Raw genomic sequence first — 13,531 nt, 5'->3', positions numbered from 1 at the left:
TAGGTAGGGTGTGCACGCAGCCGAGGTTCAATTCCTCTGCCAGGCAAGCTACTGAGAGTATCTCGCCCGCAAGGCAGAGCCTGGCAAGCTACCCGTGGTGTATTCGATATGCCAAAAGCAGTAACAACAAGTCTCACAATGGAGACGATATTGGTGCCCACTCGAGCAAATCTATGAGCAGCGGGATGAGAATGAGAGAGAGAGAGAGTGATACATCACAATAAAGTCAATCAGTTGGTATCATCACCCTCCATTCAATGAGAGTCGGTTACAGAGAATAAGACAAATGCATTGGGAGACAAACACACATGGACTGTCTAAGCTTTAAGGTCACCTGGTCAGACATTTATTCAATAAAATGTCATGTCCCCTCCCTGGCTCCCAAGAGGTAATATCTGTAAGCTAACAAATATTAAGGACAGTTAGTAAGCATATCAAAATTCAACAGGTACATAAGCAGAGACTGGAGCATTTCAAATGGCCAATCAGCAGACATGCTTATAGTATAAAGTTATGACGATTTCTATTCTACTTTTGCCTATGCTGCTTCCTATATAAATAACCTAAATTGTTTTATTCTATTCTTTCTATTCATTCTATTCCCTGGGTGTATTTTTGTTTGCCCTTAATCTGTTCTGTTCTTTCCTAGGCACATTTTTGCTTGCCCGGTTATATTCTAGAAGATCTGAGCTTTTTTATTTTCCCCAGCGGAATATACCAACATTATGGTTATTGTTAGGGGGAATATTTCCTATGATGAGGTACTAGCAATTCGTTTAGAAGATAGAAACTCAGTAAAACTATGTATAATCCATCAATTTTAATATTCTTATAAAGACTTTTCTCAGTCAAGATTATCCACTATAAATCTCTCAGATAATGTGCTCATTACACCTCAATATCTCTCTTTACTGTTTTCTTTTAAGTACATTGAGGACTTTTAGGATTTTCTTTACCTTAACTCTTGTAATTTAAATTTTAACTTAGGGACAGAGAGATAGCTTAGTGAGAAAACAAGTATATTGCCTGCAAGAGGTCTGAGTTCAGTCCTTTGAACAGCATGGTTCCCCATAACCACTACAAACTACATCAGGCACAGAGCCAGAAGCATCCCCTGAATCCTGCTTGGGTGTGACACCCAAACAAAAGTAAATAAGATTTAATTTAGCACTCTTTTTTTTTTGAGTAGTGGGTGTAAGGGGTGTGTAATTTAACCTTTAAGTAAATATAGTTGCTGGTTTGATTTTTGTTTGTTTAATTTCTGAACTTATTGTTTTGCTACAGGTTCTCTGTAATTTTATGTATTAACTAAAAGATGTAGCCCCCTTTCCATCCTTTTTTGGGGAGGGGGCTAATATTATTGTTGAAATACCTATAAGTCACACACACGTGGCTGCAGTATTTGTACTCAGCACAAGTTGGCCTATTCCATTGTGCTTACGCACATTTTGCTGCAGTGCTCACAGAGTACACCTAGATCTTAAAACTTACAAACATACTCACCAAGAGATGCATGTGCTTGGTTATTGTAAACTGGGCGTCTACACTTTTGTTGTGACTTACTGTTCATCAGGATTGTCGGTATGTAATTCTCCTCTGTGATGTTCTGTGTGCTTTCGGTATCAAGATATTGTATCAGGATGCTTTGTCCTGGCACCTGATTCACTCCTGGTGCTCACTTCGAATTTACAGGGTTGGGGGAGTAGCCTGGCAGTGCTGCAGGCCAGCACCTTCTCCCACCACTATATAGAACTGAGTCAGATAATGACTAATATCCAAGATATATAAAGAATAACAAAAAGAAACCCTGCCCCAAAGCAGAACCGAAATAATAATAATATTCCCCTCTAAGGTTGGTTACCACCTACTTTGAATCGCATCAGAGGAGTGGTGCAGTACTCTTGGGGTATGGGTAGGGTGTGTCCTATGAAGTGCATTTGCGGCCTCGTGGTCCAGGAAAAGGTTCACTAGTGGGTGAGGCTCAGCCCGAGCGTGTGGAGAGCAACCGTGATCATGGCAGCGGTTGAGTTCTAGAGGTTTTTGACTGCCGGGGTTGGGTCCCTTGGGACAGGGAGGGGTCTCACCCGCCCCCTTCTGGGTGAAACAGCCCGGTGTGGGGTCTGGTGGCATGGTTATGGCGAGTGTCATGTTATGCTCCCTTCTGGGAGAGAAGGACATTCGATCTAAAACTACTTTTTTTTTTTAATGGCTGGACCTATAGCTAATTGGCAGAGCACTTGCTTTGAATGTCAGAGGTCCTGGGTTTGATACCTAATATCACACACAAACAAAACAAAGAACTTTTTAATGAAAATAAAGTAGGCCTTGGAGGAGATGCCACTGAAAACCTTTTTACCTAAACACATAAAAGTCCCTTTTAGATACAAGAATCTTTAATTGAAAATTTTGGTTACTTTTTTCATGAGTGGGAATTTGAGCTTATTCTTTTCATCTTAATAGAAATAAGGGGTTTATTGGCAAGAAGATAGCTTGTAAATGGAGTTAGTCTGGTTAAGAAAGCATAGCAGAGAGTAAGCTTCAGAAAGGATCAGTGGAGGTTCTGATTTTATGCTGAACACAGTAAAGTAATACAACATATTATTTAAGAATATTTGATTTAGGAATATTTAGGAATTTCCCAAGAAAAACTGGGAGAACCATGGACACTCACACTTGAGTAATTTTAATGAATATATAATCACATAAAATGGAAAGCAGTGGAAAAATATCATTATGAGTGGATTTTCTTTTTTTTTTTTTTGTATGATACTGAAGTACCAGATCAAGAGGGGTTCCGCTGTGTATTGTCTATTGGCTATTTTTTCTTTTCCAGCATAGATGGAGGCCAGTGGGTTGGGACAGTGTAGAGTGGAGGGCAAAAAGTTAGAGCATGCGTAGTGATGGCTTTACTACTGCAGCAGGTGTCTTCACTTCCCCTCATTTCTCCACCTTTGAAATACAGAACACAATGAATGAATTATACCCCAAGACCCGATATGACTGAAAATTAGGAAACTAGGGAATTCAAAGAACTAGAGAACTAGCCAATGTGTCTTCTGTGGCAGCTTGACCAAAGACACAGGCAAAATCTATCAGAGGTTGAGAGGGCAGGTGTAGTATATATTGCTTTGCCCATCGTTTGGAGAGGAGCTTGGAAAAAAATGAATAAAATACTAGAATATCATTAGATTTCGTAGAATGTCGTTATACCTCTCTTTAGAAGTTTCCTTATTGGTAGCAAGTGAATCTTACAAAAACTAAGGCCAAAGTCTCTATCCTTGTAAATGTTTCCTTGTGTTCCAAGAGCAGCCCCTGGCCAGGTGTACAGAACAGTGGCACAGTCTGTGCCCCAGCACTAGACAGGCAGTAGTAGCGGGAAATTAGTCCTGAGCTGTTTCTGAAAAGTATTCTTTCCTAGCACCCTCTCCCCCCGCCCCCAACTATTAGTGCTTTTGGTTAAGTGAAGCAGGGCGTGTGCATCCAATTCTTTCCAATGTGCTTCTGGGTACATTTTTTTATTCTAATTTTAATTCAAAACCCATATTTCTGAAGGTCAGTATGCTACTGTATGCAGGAAGTCATGTCTGTGGACAAATTCGGATAATAGTTTGAGTTAATTAGCAAGTCTCCAGAGGAAGAGAGAAGAACCCAAGAGCACAATAACAAACTTAGCATCTTTAAAACCATCTTCTCAGTGATTCCGGAGCTCATGATTGACTAATAGTGAAAAATCCTTAATTCAGTATTTCTGTTATTCCTACCTCACTTCCCCAGCCAGCGTCAGCCATCTACTCCAGTCTGCCAAAGCTGTTTCCATATGTACAATGGAGGCATTAATATGCTCATTTTGATCTCTAGGCATTGGTGGTTTGAGTTTTTTTTCTACTCATTTAGCTTATCGGTATATTTTCTGTTTGACAGCTCATTAATAAGATTACTATTCTCTTTCATATTTTATGTAATTCCATACACTTATAAATGTCTTCCAAGACCTCACCGCACACTCAGGGTCACTTCAAACTTCCAGCTCACTGTCCACTGTCAGATCATCCCCCAGACATATACCGGTGGAACACTTTGAAAGTTTGAAGTCAGTCTGATCTGCTTCTTGTAGTGCATTGCAGATTTTTAGACCCACATCTAATTCTTCTTGATTTTTCTCCAGGTTAATACAACTGGACAAGTACAGTCAAGTCACAGCCCAACAACTGGTACAGGTCCTCAGCACACAGAACCAGTTTCTGCTGAAACAACAGAACCTTCCAGAAGATGTAGAACATTTGCAAGCCCAGGAACCATACCAAATTATGAAAGTGGATCAGTGTTCAAGCCAGCTCAGCTCAATGCCTCAGAGAACAGGTGCAAGATTTCATGGGGTTCTTTTTCTCCTTTCTTTTCTCAGAATTGCATCTTAACAGACTAGAAGTTTTAGTGATCATACTGGTTATATTACCTCCAAGGCTGGAAAGAGATATCCAAAATTTTATTTGGCACAGTGGAGATTGCCAGGAAGGGTGAGTCACAGACCTATTTCTTGAGGGAGCTAAAGCTAAAATTCAAGGAGAATAAATTTTACCTGCACATATTTTACCTGAATAAATTCAGCCGCACAGAGAACAGTGTAGACACTGCTCAGAGTTCAAGTCACATACACAGATACCACATTGTTTGGTATACTTGTACTAGAGAAAGGATTGCTGACTCCAGACTTCTCACTAAACACACTGAGGCCATGTCTATGGAGGAATCTTGCTTCTGATCTCTCTGTTTGGGCAGTGATTCTGGACTACGTTATTCATGAGGCCTTTTACAACTTATCCAAGTATCTTTTCAAAGTCTTAATTTAGCCATCTGCATAAGGAGCATGATACTAGACAAGCTCAAAGGAATATTGGAAGCTACTTCAAGATGCTCATTAGTATCCCTTGCACATAGTAGCTAAGGAAATGTAAGAGTTTTTATTTTCCTTTCTCCTGCCTAAACTTGAAAAATTTTCAGGAGCAGCTCAGGAAAGGAAGATAGAAGTCTGTGGAACCAGAAGCAATAGGGTCACATACATTCCTTTTTCTCCTACTTCTTGCACCTGTGCAAGCCGGGTAGCAGACCATGTGTGGGAAGGGCTGGTGAGAGAACCTCTATAGATCCAGCTAGAGGTCATGGCCACCAGGTCTCTTGGAAGGAGACAAAGCTCTACCTGTGTGTGGTAGCATGATTATCTATGGCAGAACTCACAACATGCACTGTGGGAAGTGTTCGGGCAGGAAATTGTGGCAGCTCTGACTACACAGCAGTTTTCTTTCAACTCTGCACCAGATTATTATTATTATATGATTTTGTCTTTGAATTCTTCATTTGTACAGGTTCCTCTCCTGGCATTCCTATGATTCAAAGATCATTTTATCTTGTTACTATCTATCAAGAATCTTACATTCTCTTCTATTTGTTTACCTTGCTTTTTCACTTTATTATTAGTGTTGTCTAATATTTTGTCTTGAATATCCTCTGCATGTTGAATTCTATTGCTGTGATTTGCTATTGTATTTTTTAAACTTCTTTAATTCCATTTCTATGGACTCCTTGATACCCTGGGTCAGTTTCTCTCTAAGCTGGTTGAAGTTTTCTTCCAGTAATGCTTTAGTTCAGTGGCCATTGTATGAAACCTTGTTTTGAGTTCCTTGTCAATGAGGCTTGAGGGTTTATTTGAGCCCCATGTTTTGCCAGGGCTTCTGTCCCTGTATGACAAAGCAATTGAAATCTTTTGTTTCTCCTTGGCTCCTAAAGTTTTGTGGGTGCTAAAATTTGAGTTTAAAAACGCCAGATATCTGAGATCTGACCTAATTTGCAATTTTTTTTTTAGCAAGAAGTACTCTTTATAAGTCTGACAATATATGTGAACTTGGGATGTTACTTCACTGGTCATGCATTTCAGTTTCTAATGTATCCATTTGTGCAGAAGTGTTAAAATAGACATATTTGAGAAAGTAAATAAAACTCAAGAACCCTTGAAGTCGGGATGAAAAGTTCTATTGTCACATGGACACTAAATGTGCCCATACAGTTTGGGGTTCCAGAGGGCTCTGGAAGAAGCTTTGTGGGTCCCAGGGGACCCAGATAGTGCAGAAACCACAGGGCAGAATGCGGACTTGACACACCTGAATGAAAGGCCTTTGTCAGTTTTCTGGATCCTTGGGGGTGTGCCCAGTATTCCAGAAGGCTCTGGGAGGGCCTTCGTGGGTCCAGAGGATCAAGAACAGGGCAGCAGACAGCACAGAAACTGGGGGGCAGGATGCAGGCTGGTGCCTTTGACACGCCTCTGATTTCCACAGTTCTTTTTCCATTTTGAAGTCTTGACATTGAGAGGAATTATTGATAATAAGGGCTGTGTTACCATTTTGCTCTGTGCGGTTATTGTTTCTATGTCTGTTTGGTTTACATAAATTCATTGAGGTCCAGTTTAGTTTTATCAAATGCTGTCAACTCTTGTTTGTCTGAGAATGTTTCTATACTTCCCTCCCATCTAAATGAGAGCTATATAGTCTAGTGAACTCTAGGTTGAAAGTTTTTTTCAGTGAATATATGAATATGCCATTCCATCCTTTTCTCCTGTACCATTTTGTATGAGAGATCTGTTGTAATTATGTTGTTTCCCTTATGTTTAAAGTTTCTCTTCTCTCCAGAAGTTACAGAAGTCTGTTTTTCTCTAGATGTTGCCATTCTTATTACTATATGTGCTAGTATTGTTTGATTTGGGCTTATTTTGCTTCATACTCTTTGGGCATCTTGAATCTACACATCAGCCTGTCTCGAGAGAGAGAGGAAATTCTCAATTATTATCTATTCCCACCACTTGTTGCACTTGTTCTTCATCTTTTCCATTTTTCTCTTTTCCTGATATTCCTGTAACTCAGAGATTTATAGGACTATCAAAATAATAGAACTCTTCCATTCTAGTGTTTCTCTTTTGTGAATTTCCTATTAATGCTGGCTTGTATTTTTGCCTTCAGGGATTCTGTAGAGTTCTCTACCTTTGCAGTTCTGCCCCAATGGCTTCCTATTGTGCTTTTAGTTCCTTTATTTCATTATATATGTAATCTCTCATTCTCTAGTGTCAATAGGAAAAGTGTGTTCAATAACAGTCTTGTGCAGATGCTAACACATCCACATGGTTTGGGATTCAGAGAATTAGAGCTGAAGTCAAAAGGTCAACTCCTAGATCTTTGGGCTAAGGTGGGTGAGGAGTGAGCCTTCAGGATCCTTCCTTGACCATACTTGAGAAATTTTATAAACTCAAAGACTTGCCTGGATTTTTGTCTGTGTTTTACAGTGCAGCTGAGTTTCTTTCTTTCCCTTTTGTTCTTAGAGTTTTGTGAATACTTACACTGAAGATTTAGATTCCTGGTTACCTAAATACTGATCAGAATCATTATTTATATTAAGAGACTACTGCTTATACCTTTGTTACTCAGATTGTTCTCATTACCATATAATCACATTTTAAATATTATAATAGGAGGTATAGATCTAGTTCTCCTTTATCCAGGGAATTTAGGGGAGTATTCTGTGACAAATAAAATTTTGTAGTCCCCCACTCACCCATACACAGAGTGTGTGGCTTGGGTAGAACATATACAGGAACATCCTGGAAGCTACAGGTATTGGTGTGGCCACTAGAGTTTCAGGAGATGTCCCTAATGTCTGGACTGAGAGGAAGGGGTGGCTTCCCAGTTTCTCTAGCACATTTAGTTTAGACATTTTAAAGTGATTCCACTTGAAGCAAATCCCTGTACTCGGGACTGGGCAGGGTAGGGGAATGGGCATTTACCTAACCCTAGGGTTAGGGTTAGGGTTAGGGTTAACACGTGTGAGCAGGGCTTCAGGAGTTACAGCTCGAAAAGGTGCTTCTGTTGCCAGGACAAGATGAATCAGCAGCTCTTTTATTTACTAATAATACTTCTGAGGTGACCAAACACTAAACTTATGTCAGCAGCATAAATAGTCTTGGAAAGAAGCACAAGTGATTCTGAGAAGCAGAAGCAGAAGTGCCCATGAAACTGTCAGTATTGACATATTTGAGAGGAAGAAAATGGGGTTCATTAGGTCATTCAGGTCAGTTGTCATTTATTCACAAAGCTTCTGTGTACATTAAAAAAATTAATAGAGCAAGAAAAAAATGAAGAGACACAGCATACTATCTAGTTTTTTAGGAAATCCTCATGGCATTCTCTTTGTAGCAGAAGAAATCCAAAATAATGGGAACTTTCTTCACTTTTTAAAATTTTATTTTCCTTGATTAGGAAAGCAAATTCACACCACTTAAGAATTAAATCAGTTATTTATTATTAAGCCAAGAATTTTCTACAGTTGCTGGGCAGAACAGCTATCTGTTGAGTTTAGGTAATCATCCTTCGTGTGCAGATTTCCAGGTGGCCTGCTACTCACTTTATGAAGCTACTCTATTCCTTTGGCAAAGTCATGTAAGGATTGATTTTTTTTTTTGCATTTTGGGTCATACCTGGTGATACACAGGGGTTACTCCTGACTCTGCACTCAGGAATCACCCCTGGCGGTGCTCAGGGGACCATATGGGATGCTGGGAATCAAACCCGGGTCGGCCACATGCAAGGCAAACGCCCTACCCGCTGTGCTATTGCTTCAGCCCCGGATTGATTTCTTAGAAAGTTGCATAGCTCAAAATGCAAATGACTTCAAAATAAGAATACTTAAATTATTTATTTCAGAACTTGTGCATGATCATGCTTCCTGAATTTGAACCATGTTACAAAATAATAGCAAATAAAACATAACTGAATAAAAAATGTACATAGAAAAATTGGAATAGAATGGTGATCCTAGAAATAAACCTTCACATATGTGGATGTATACAATAATGAAGTCAACACCATGCAATGGAAAAAGACCACTTCTTAACAAATGGTTTTGGGGAAATTACATAGCTACATGTAGCACTGTAGCACTGTTGTTCGATTGTTCATCGATTTGCTCGAGCAGGCACCAGTAATGTCTCCATGGTGAGACTTGTTGTTACTGTAAAAATTAAAACGAAACTGTCACTAATCTCATACATAATAATTAACTCAAATAGATTAAGGGTATATATTAAATACCAAATCAGAAGATACATAGAAAATTTAAATAATAGACCCTAGGACTTCAACATCAGGTTTATATTTTGAGATTCAGCTCGAATGACAAGGGAAACAAATGTAAGAATTTATAATAAATCTGGTCAGACTATACCTAGTCTGGGTTAGGTAGAGCCTAGCATGTATTCTCAAACCCTTAGTTTGAGCCATTTCTCCCTCCCCACAGTACTTCTGTAGGATGTCATCTTAGTGGCCTTCTCAAGCACCACTTGAGAAAGCACCATTGGGAAAGCACCGTTGGATAAAACATCAGTGGATGAATAAAACTCACAAAAATGAAAAGGAAACTTACCTATTAGGAGAAGACAAGGGTTAATATTCAAAAATACACAAAGAGACCAGACCACCAAACAGCAAAAAAACATAAGCAATCCAACTTCTAAAAAAATCAACTGAAGACCCAAAAGAAACATGGGCTAAAACTAAAACACAGCTAACTGAATGGAGAAAAAATATTTTCATTCAACACATTAGATAAAAAGGTGATATCCAGAATATATAAAGTACTCATAAAGATTAACAAAATTCAAGATCCCTATCAACATGTGAATAGGAAATGAATAGATAGACATTCCTCAGAAGACAGATAGATGCCCAGTAGGCACATAAAAAAATACTCAGCATCATTTATCATGAGAGGAATCCAAATCAAGACAACAAAGAAATACCATCTTACATTAGTGAGAATGGCCCATATCAAAAATGTAGGAACAATCTGTTTGATGAGATGTTCTGTAAAGGGACCTCTCATCTACTGCTGGCAGGAATGTTGTCTGGTACAACCCTTGTACAAAACAGTATGGAGAGTTCTCAGTAAACTTAGAATTGAACTGTCATATGACCCAAAAATTCCACTTTGAGGCATCTATCCCCAGGATTAAAAAACACTCTCAAAAGTATACACGCACACTATTATTCACTCAGTACAGTAGCTAAGATATGGAATCAACCTAGGTGCCTACTGGAGTATGAAGGTGTGTTACATATACACAGTGGAATACTATTCAGCACTAAGACAAGCACAGGATGATCTCACTTTTCTGTGGTATATAAAATACTAGATGAGGAAATGTATTGTAGTAAAGGGGGGATGCCTAGGTATCCCTGTCCTCAGTGTTTAGAGAGAAGGACTGAGAAATGAAGAAATCAAGAGGGAGAAAAAGGAAGAGATTAGGAAATGGGTGAAGAGACAAGACTTCAGTTGTACTGGTGGTATGGGTGAGTGGATAGCCATATATACAAAACACAGACTCATCAACTCTGAAAGGATGAGAACTAAGCTGCACTGGAACTTTGTAATGTGCCTGTCAAGTTGACAGGCAGGAGATGGGGGAAGGGGGTTAAAGATGGGGATGGATTATGGGAACACAGTTGGAGGAAAGTTGACACTTGTGGTGGAATTGGTATTGAAATACTGTATGCCTAAAACTCATCAATAACTTTGTAAATTTAAAAATAATTTTGGTTAAGTATGATTGGGGGAGATTGGAGCGATAGTGCAGTGGGTAGGGCATTTGCCTTGCACACTGCCGCCCCAGGTTCAATTCCTCCGTCCCTGTCAGAGAGCCCAGCAAGCTACTGAGAGTATCCCGCCCTCACCGCAGAGCCTGGCAAGCTACCTGTGGCGTATTCGATATGCCAAAAACAGTATTCTCACAACGGAGACGTTACTGGTGCCCACTCGATCGAATCAATGAACAACAGGACAACAGTGCTACAGTGCTATAGTTGGGGGTGGGGGGCGGTGAAGCAACAGTGAGTTGGGTACTTGCCTTGCATGCAGCCAACCTGGGTTCAGCCCCTGGCATCCCATATGGTCCTCTCTGCCCACAAGTGATCCTTGAGCACAGGTTCAGGAGTAAGTCTTGAGCACTGCTGAGTATGGCCCCACCCTCCCCCCAAATGACTATGTGGGGAGTATGGATTTAAAACTCAAATAGAAGTCAACAGCTGAAGGCTTTGCAGGAATTTGCAAGGGGAAGGTAACTTCCTATCAGGATTGAAGGTGAATGAATAGGTGGGATAGAGTGGGCTGCAAAGAGATTTAGAGATTTAGGAGGCAGATTTATAGAAAGAGGAGACGTGATGTAAAGGAGAATGGGGGTTACATGTTGAGCTTTTAAGAGAGAGATGACTAAGGGTACTCCCAACCATGCAAGAGGGACACAGAAAGAAAGTCACTGGGAAATGAAATCAATGTATTTTGTGATGAATTTATTTGAAGTGCTGGAAGACATATAACTGGATGGTTCTTACAGGGGAGCAGACTGAGGCAAAGACCAGATTTAAAGGAGCCTCATTATCTACACATTCACACTGGAAACCATAACTGTAAGTTAAAAATTCCTCTGTTAGGGGCTGGAGCGATAGCACAGCGGGTAGGGCGTTTGCCTTGCACGTGGCCAACCCAGATTCGAATCCCAGCATCCCATATGGTCCCCTGAGCACCACCAGGAGTAATTCCTGAGTGCAGAGCCAGGAGTAACCCCTGTGCATCGCCAGGTGTGACCCAAAAATAAAAATAAAAAAAATTCCTCTGTTAGAGTGGTTTTGTTTGCTTTCTGGTTTGCAGCCGTGTCCGGCAGTGCTATGGGGCTACTCTCGGCAGCGTGCAAAGGGAACCACGTAGTGTTGAGAATCTAACTGAAGCTCCCACCTGCAATGCACCTCAGCCTTTGTAGCTATGTCCTTTGCTCTGACAAAGTGTTTTTAAGTAAGAAGAGAGGGATCACAGCCTTCGAACAGGCCAACACTTTGTGATTTCATGGTGGGACAGAAGCTTGAGATAGTGGAATCAAAAGGGTAGGGGAAACGAAGAGCAACTTATGTTCTGGAAGACAGAGATAGCAAAGAGCAGCACTGTGACCACTGATGGCATAGAAATCTAGCTTGGTGGGCAAGGGCCAATGACTCTATTTCTGCTTTCCCCATGCACAGAATACAGGTGGCAATATCAAATGTGAGCTTTTGTTGTGAGAATTAAAATAGTTATGAGTACAAAATGATTATAATACTTACTAGCCTATAGCAAATTACTAGGAAATAAATATTAGAACATTCCCCTGGGAATTATAGTACATGTTTTATAGCCAAAAGTTACATGTCTGTCGAAAATATTTGTTTCCACGAGGAGACCAGCTCTTTTAGGGAAATCGTGAGTCTTATCATCTTGATAAATTTACACAAGGAATGGAAGAGAAATAGTTCATGTAGCCAGTGACCAAATGTTTAAAAATATTTTAAGATGACACATTTAATTACTTAAAAACACCCCCAAAACACCACATTAAACTAGTAGGAAACTTCCAAGTGAAATTGTGGAGTGAAATAAACACCTAATTAAATGATATGTTTGAGGATATTGTTCAGATCTGGATTTAATGGAGTCCTGCTTGGAGAAAAATTTGTAGGCGTGGCTTTGGTACTAGTAAATAAGGTATGTGGTATGGCAAATAAATTTTAAATAGCACTGTATATCACTGTCATCCTGTTGCTCATCGATTTGTTTGAGCAAGCACCGGTAACATCTCTCATTGTGAGACTTATTTGTTACTGGTTTTGGCATTTCCTTACGCCGTGGGTAGCTTGCCAGGCTCTGCCATGCAAGCGTGATACTCTCGGTAGCTTGCCGGGCTCTCCAAGAGGGGCAGAGGAATCGAACATGGGTCGGCCGCATGAAAGGCGAATGCCTTACCGCTGTGCTATCGCTCCAGCCCAGATTTTAAATAAATAAATTTATTTACCATGCCACATAACTTATTTATATACCACATATAATTTGTATGTATATGTCACAACATAGAAATTTAAATTTATTTATTCACTTTCTTTCACAGTATTCATAGTAAATGAAGTCTGAAGTACAAAACTGAAGTTGACAGCCTCCACCACTTCTCTTTTGTATAAGATATTCATTCAGCTCTATAAAACTGTTTTTTGTTTTACCACTTGTTCTGTCTTGCTTATTTTAAAATAGTTGGTTCTGATTATGCAAATGTGGGCTTGCCTGTTTCCATGGTGACTGCCACGTGCCTGTCATTCCTGCTGAGCCTGTGTTCCCCACCCCCACCCCCCACCCTGGCCTGGAATCCTCATTTCTGCCCAGGTGTGATACTTGCCCACTGGCAGGTCAGCACCACACTCAGAATTGTAACTTCAAGTCTGCCTGCAAGAGTGTACTGGAAGTGTCCCTGGTCTTGAACTGCCTTACCCTGCTATACCAGTGCGTACTTACTGAAAATGAAGAGATTGCCTGGTTCTGACAAGGATTGGCCTGACATGGTGGCAGCCATGGCACTAGAGACAACAAATAGGTCCTAAGGGATCTTTGGGAATGGTGACATACCAGCATGCTACAAATATGAGCT

At 40.2% G+C, this 13,531-nt stretch overlaps 1 protein-coding gene across 7 annotated transcripts in view; it reads left to right on the top strand.

Annotated features, from left to right (window-relative positions):
- SDCCAG8 (SHH signaling and ciliogenesis regulator SDCCAG8) overlaps positions 1-13,108 on the top strand; it is a 108,719-nt gene extending 95,611 nt beyond the window's left edge. For all 7 annotated transcript variants that reach the window (XM_055147519.1, XM_055147515.1, XM_055147514.1 and 4 more), the window contains 3 exons: positions 4,166-4,359; positions 11,423-11,495; positions 13,001-13,108. In XM_055147519.1, the coding sequence (XP_055003494.1) occupies positions 4,166-4,359; positions 11,423-11,493 (265 nt within the window). In that variant the 3' untranslated portion in view covers positions 11,494-11,495; positions 13,001-13,108. The remainder of the gene's footprint in view (positions 1-4,165; positions 4,360-11,422; positions 11,496-13,000) is intronic.
- Positions 13,109-13,531: the final 423 nt, after the last annotated feature.

This window comes from Sorex araneus, chromosome 9 (assembly GCF_027595985.1).
Source record: "Sorex araneus isolate mSorAra2 chromosome 9, mSorAra2.pri, whole genome shotgun sequence".
Classification (NCBI taxonomy): domain Eukaryota; kingdom Metazoa; phylum Chordata; class Mammalia; order Eulipotyphla; family Soricidae; genus Sorex; species Sorex araneus.
The sequence above is the reverse complement of the archived record's forward strand: the minus strand, read 5'-3'. Positions and strand labels throughout refer to the sequence as shown.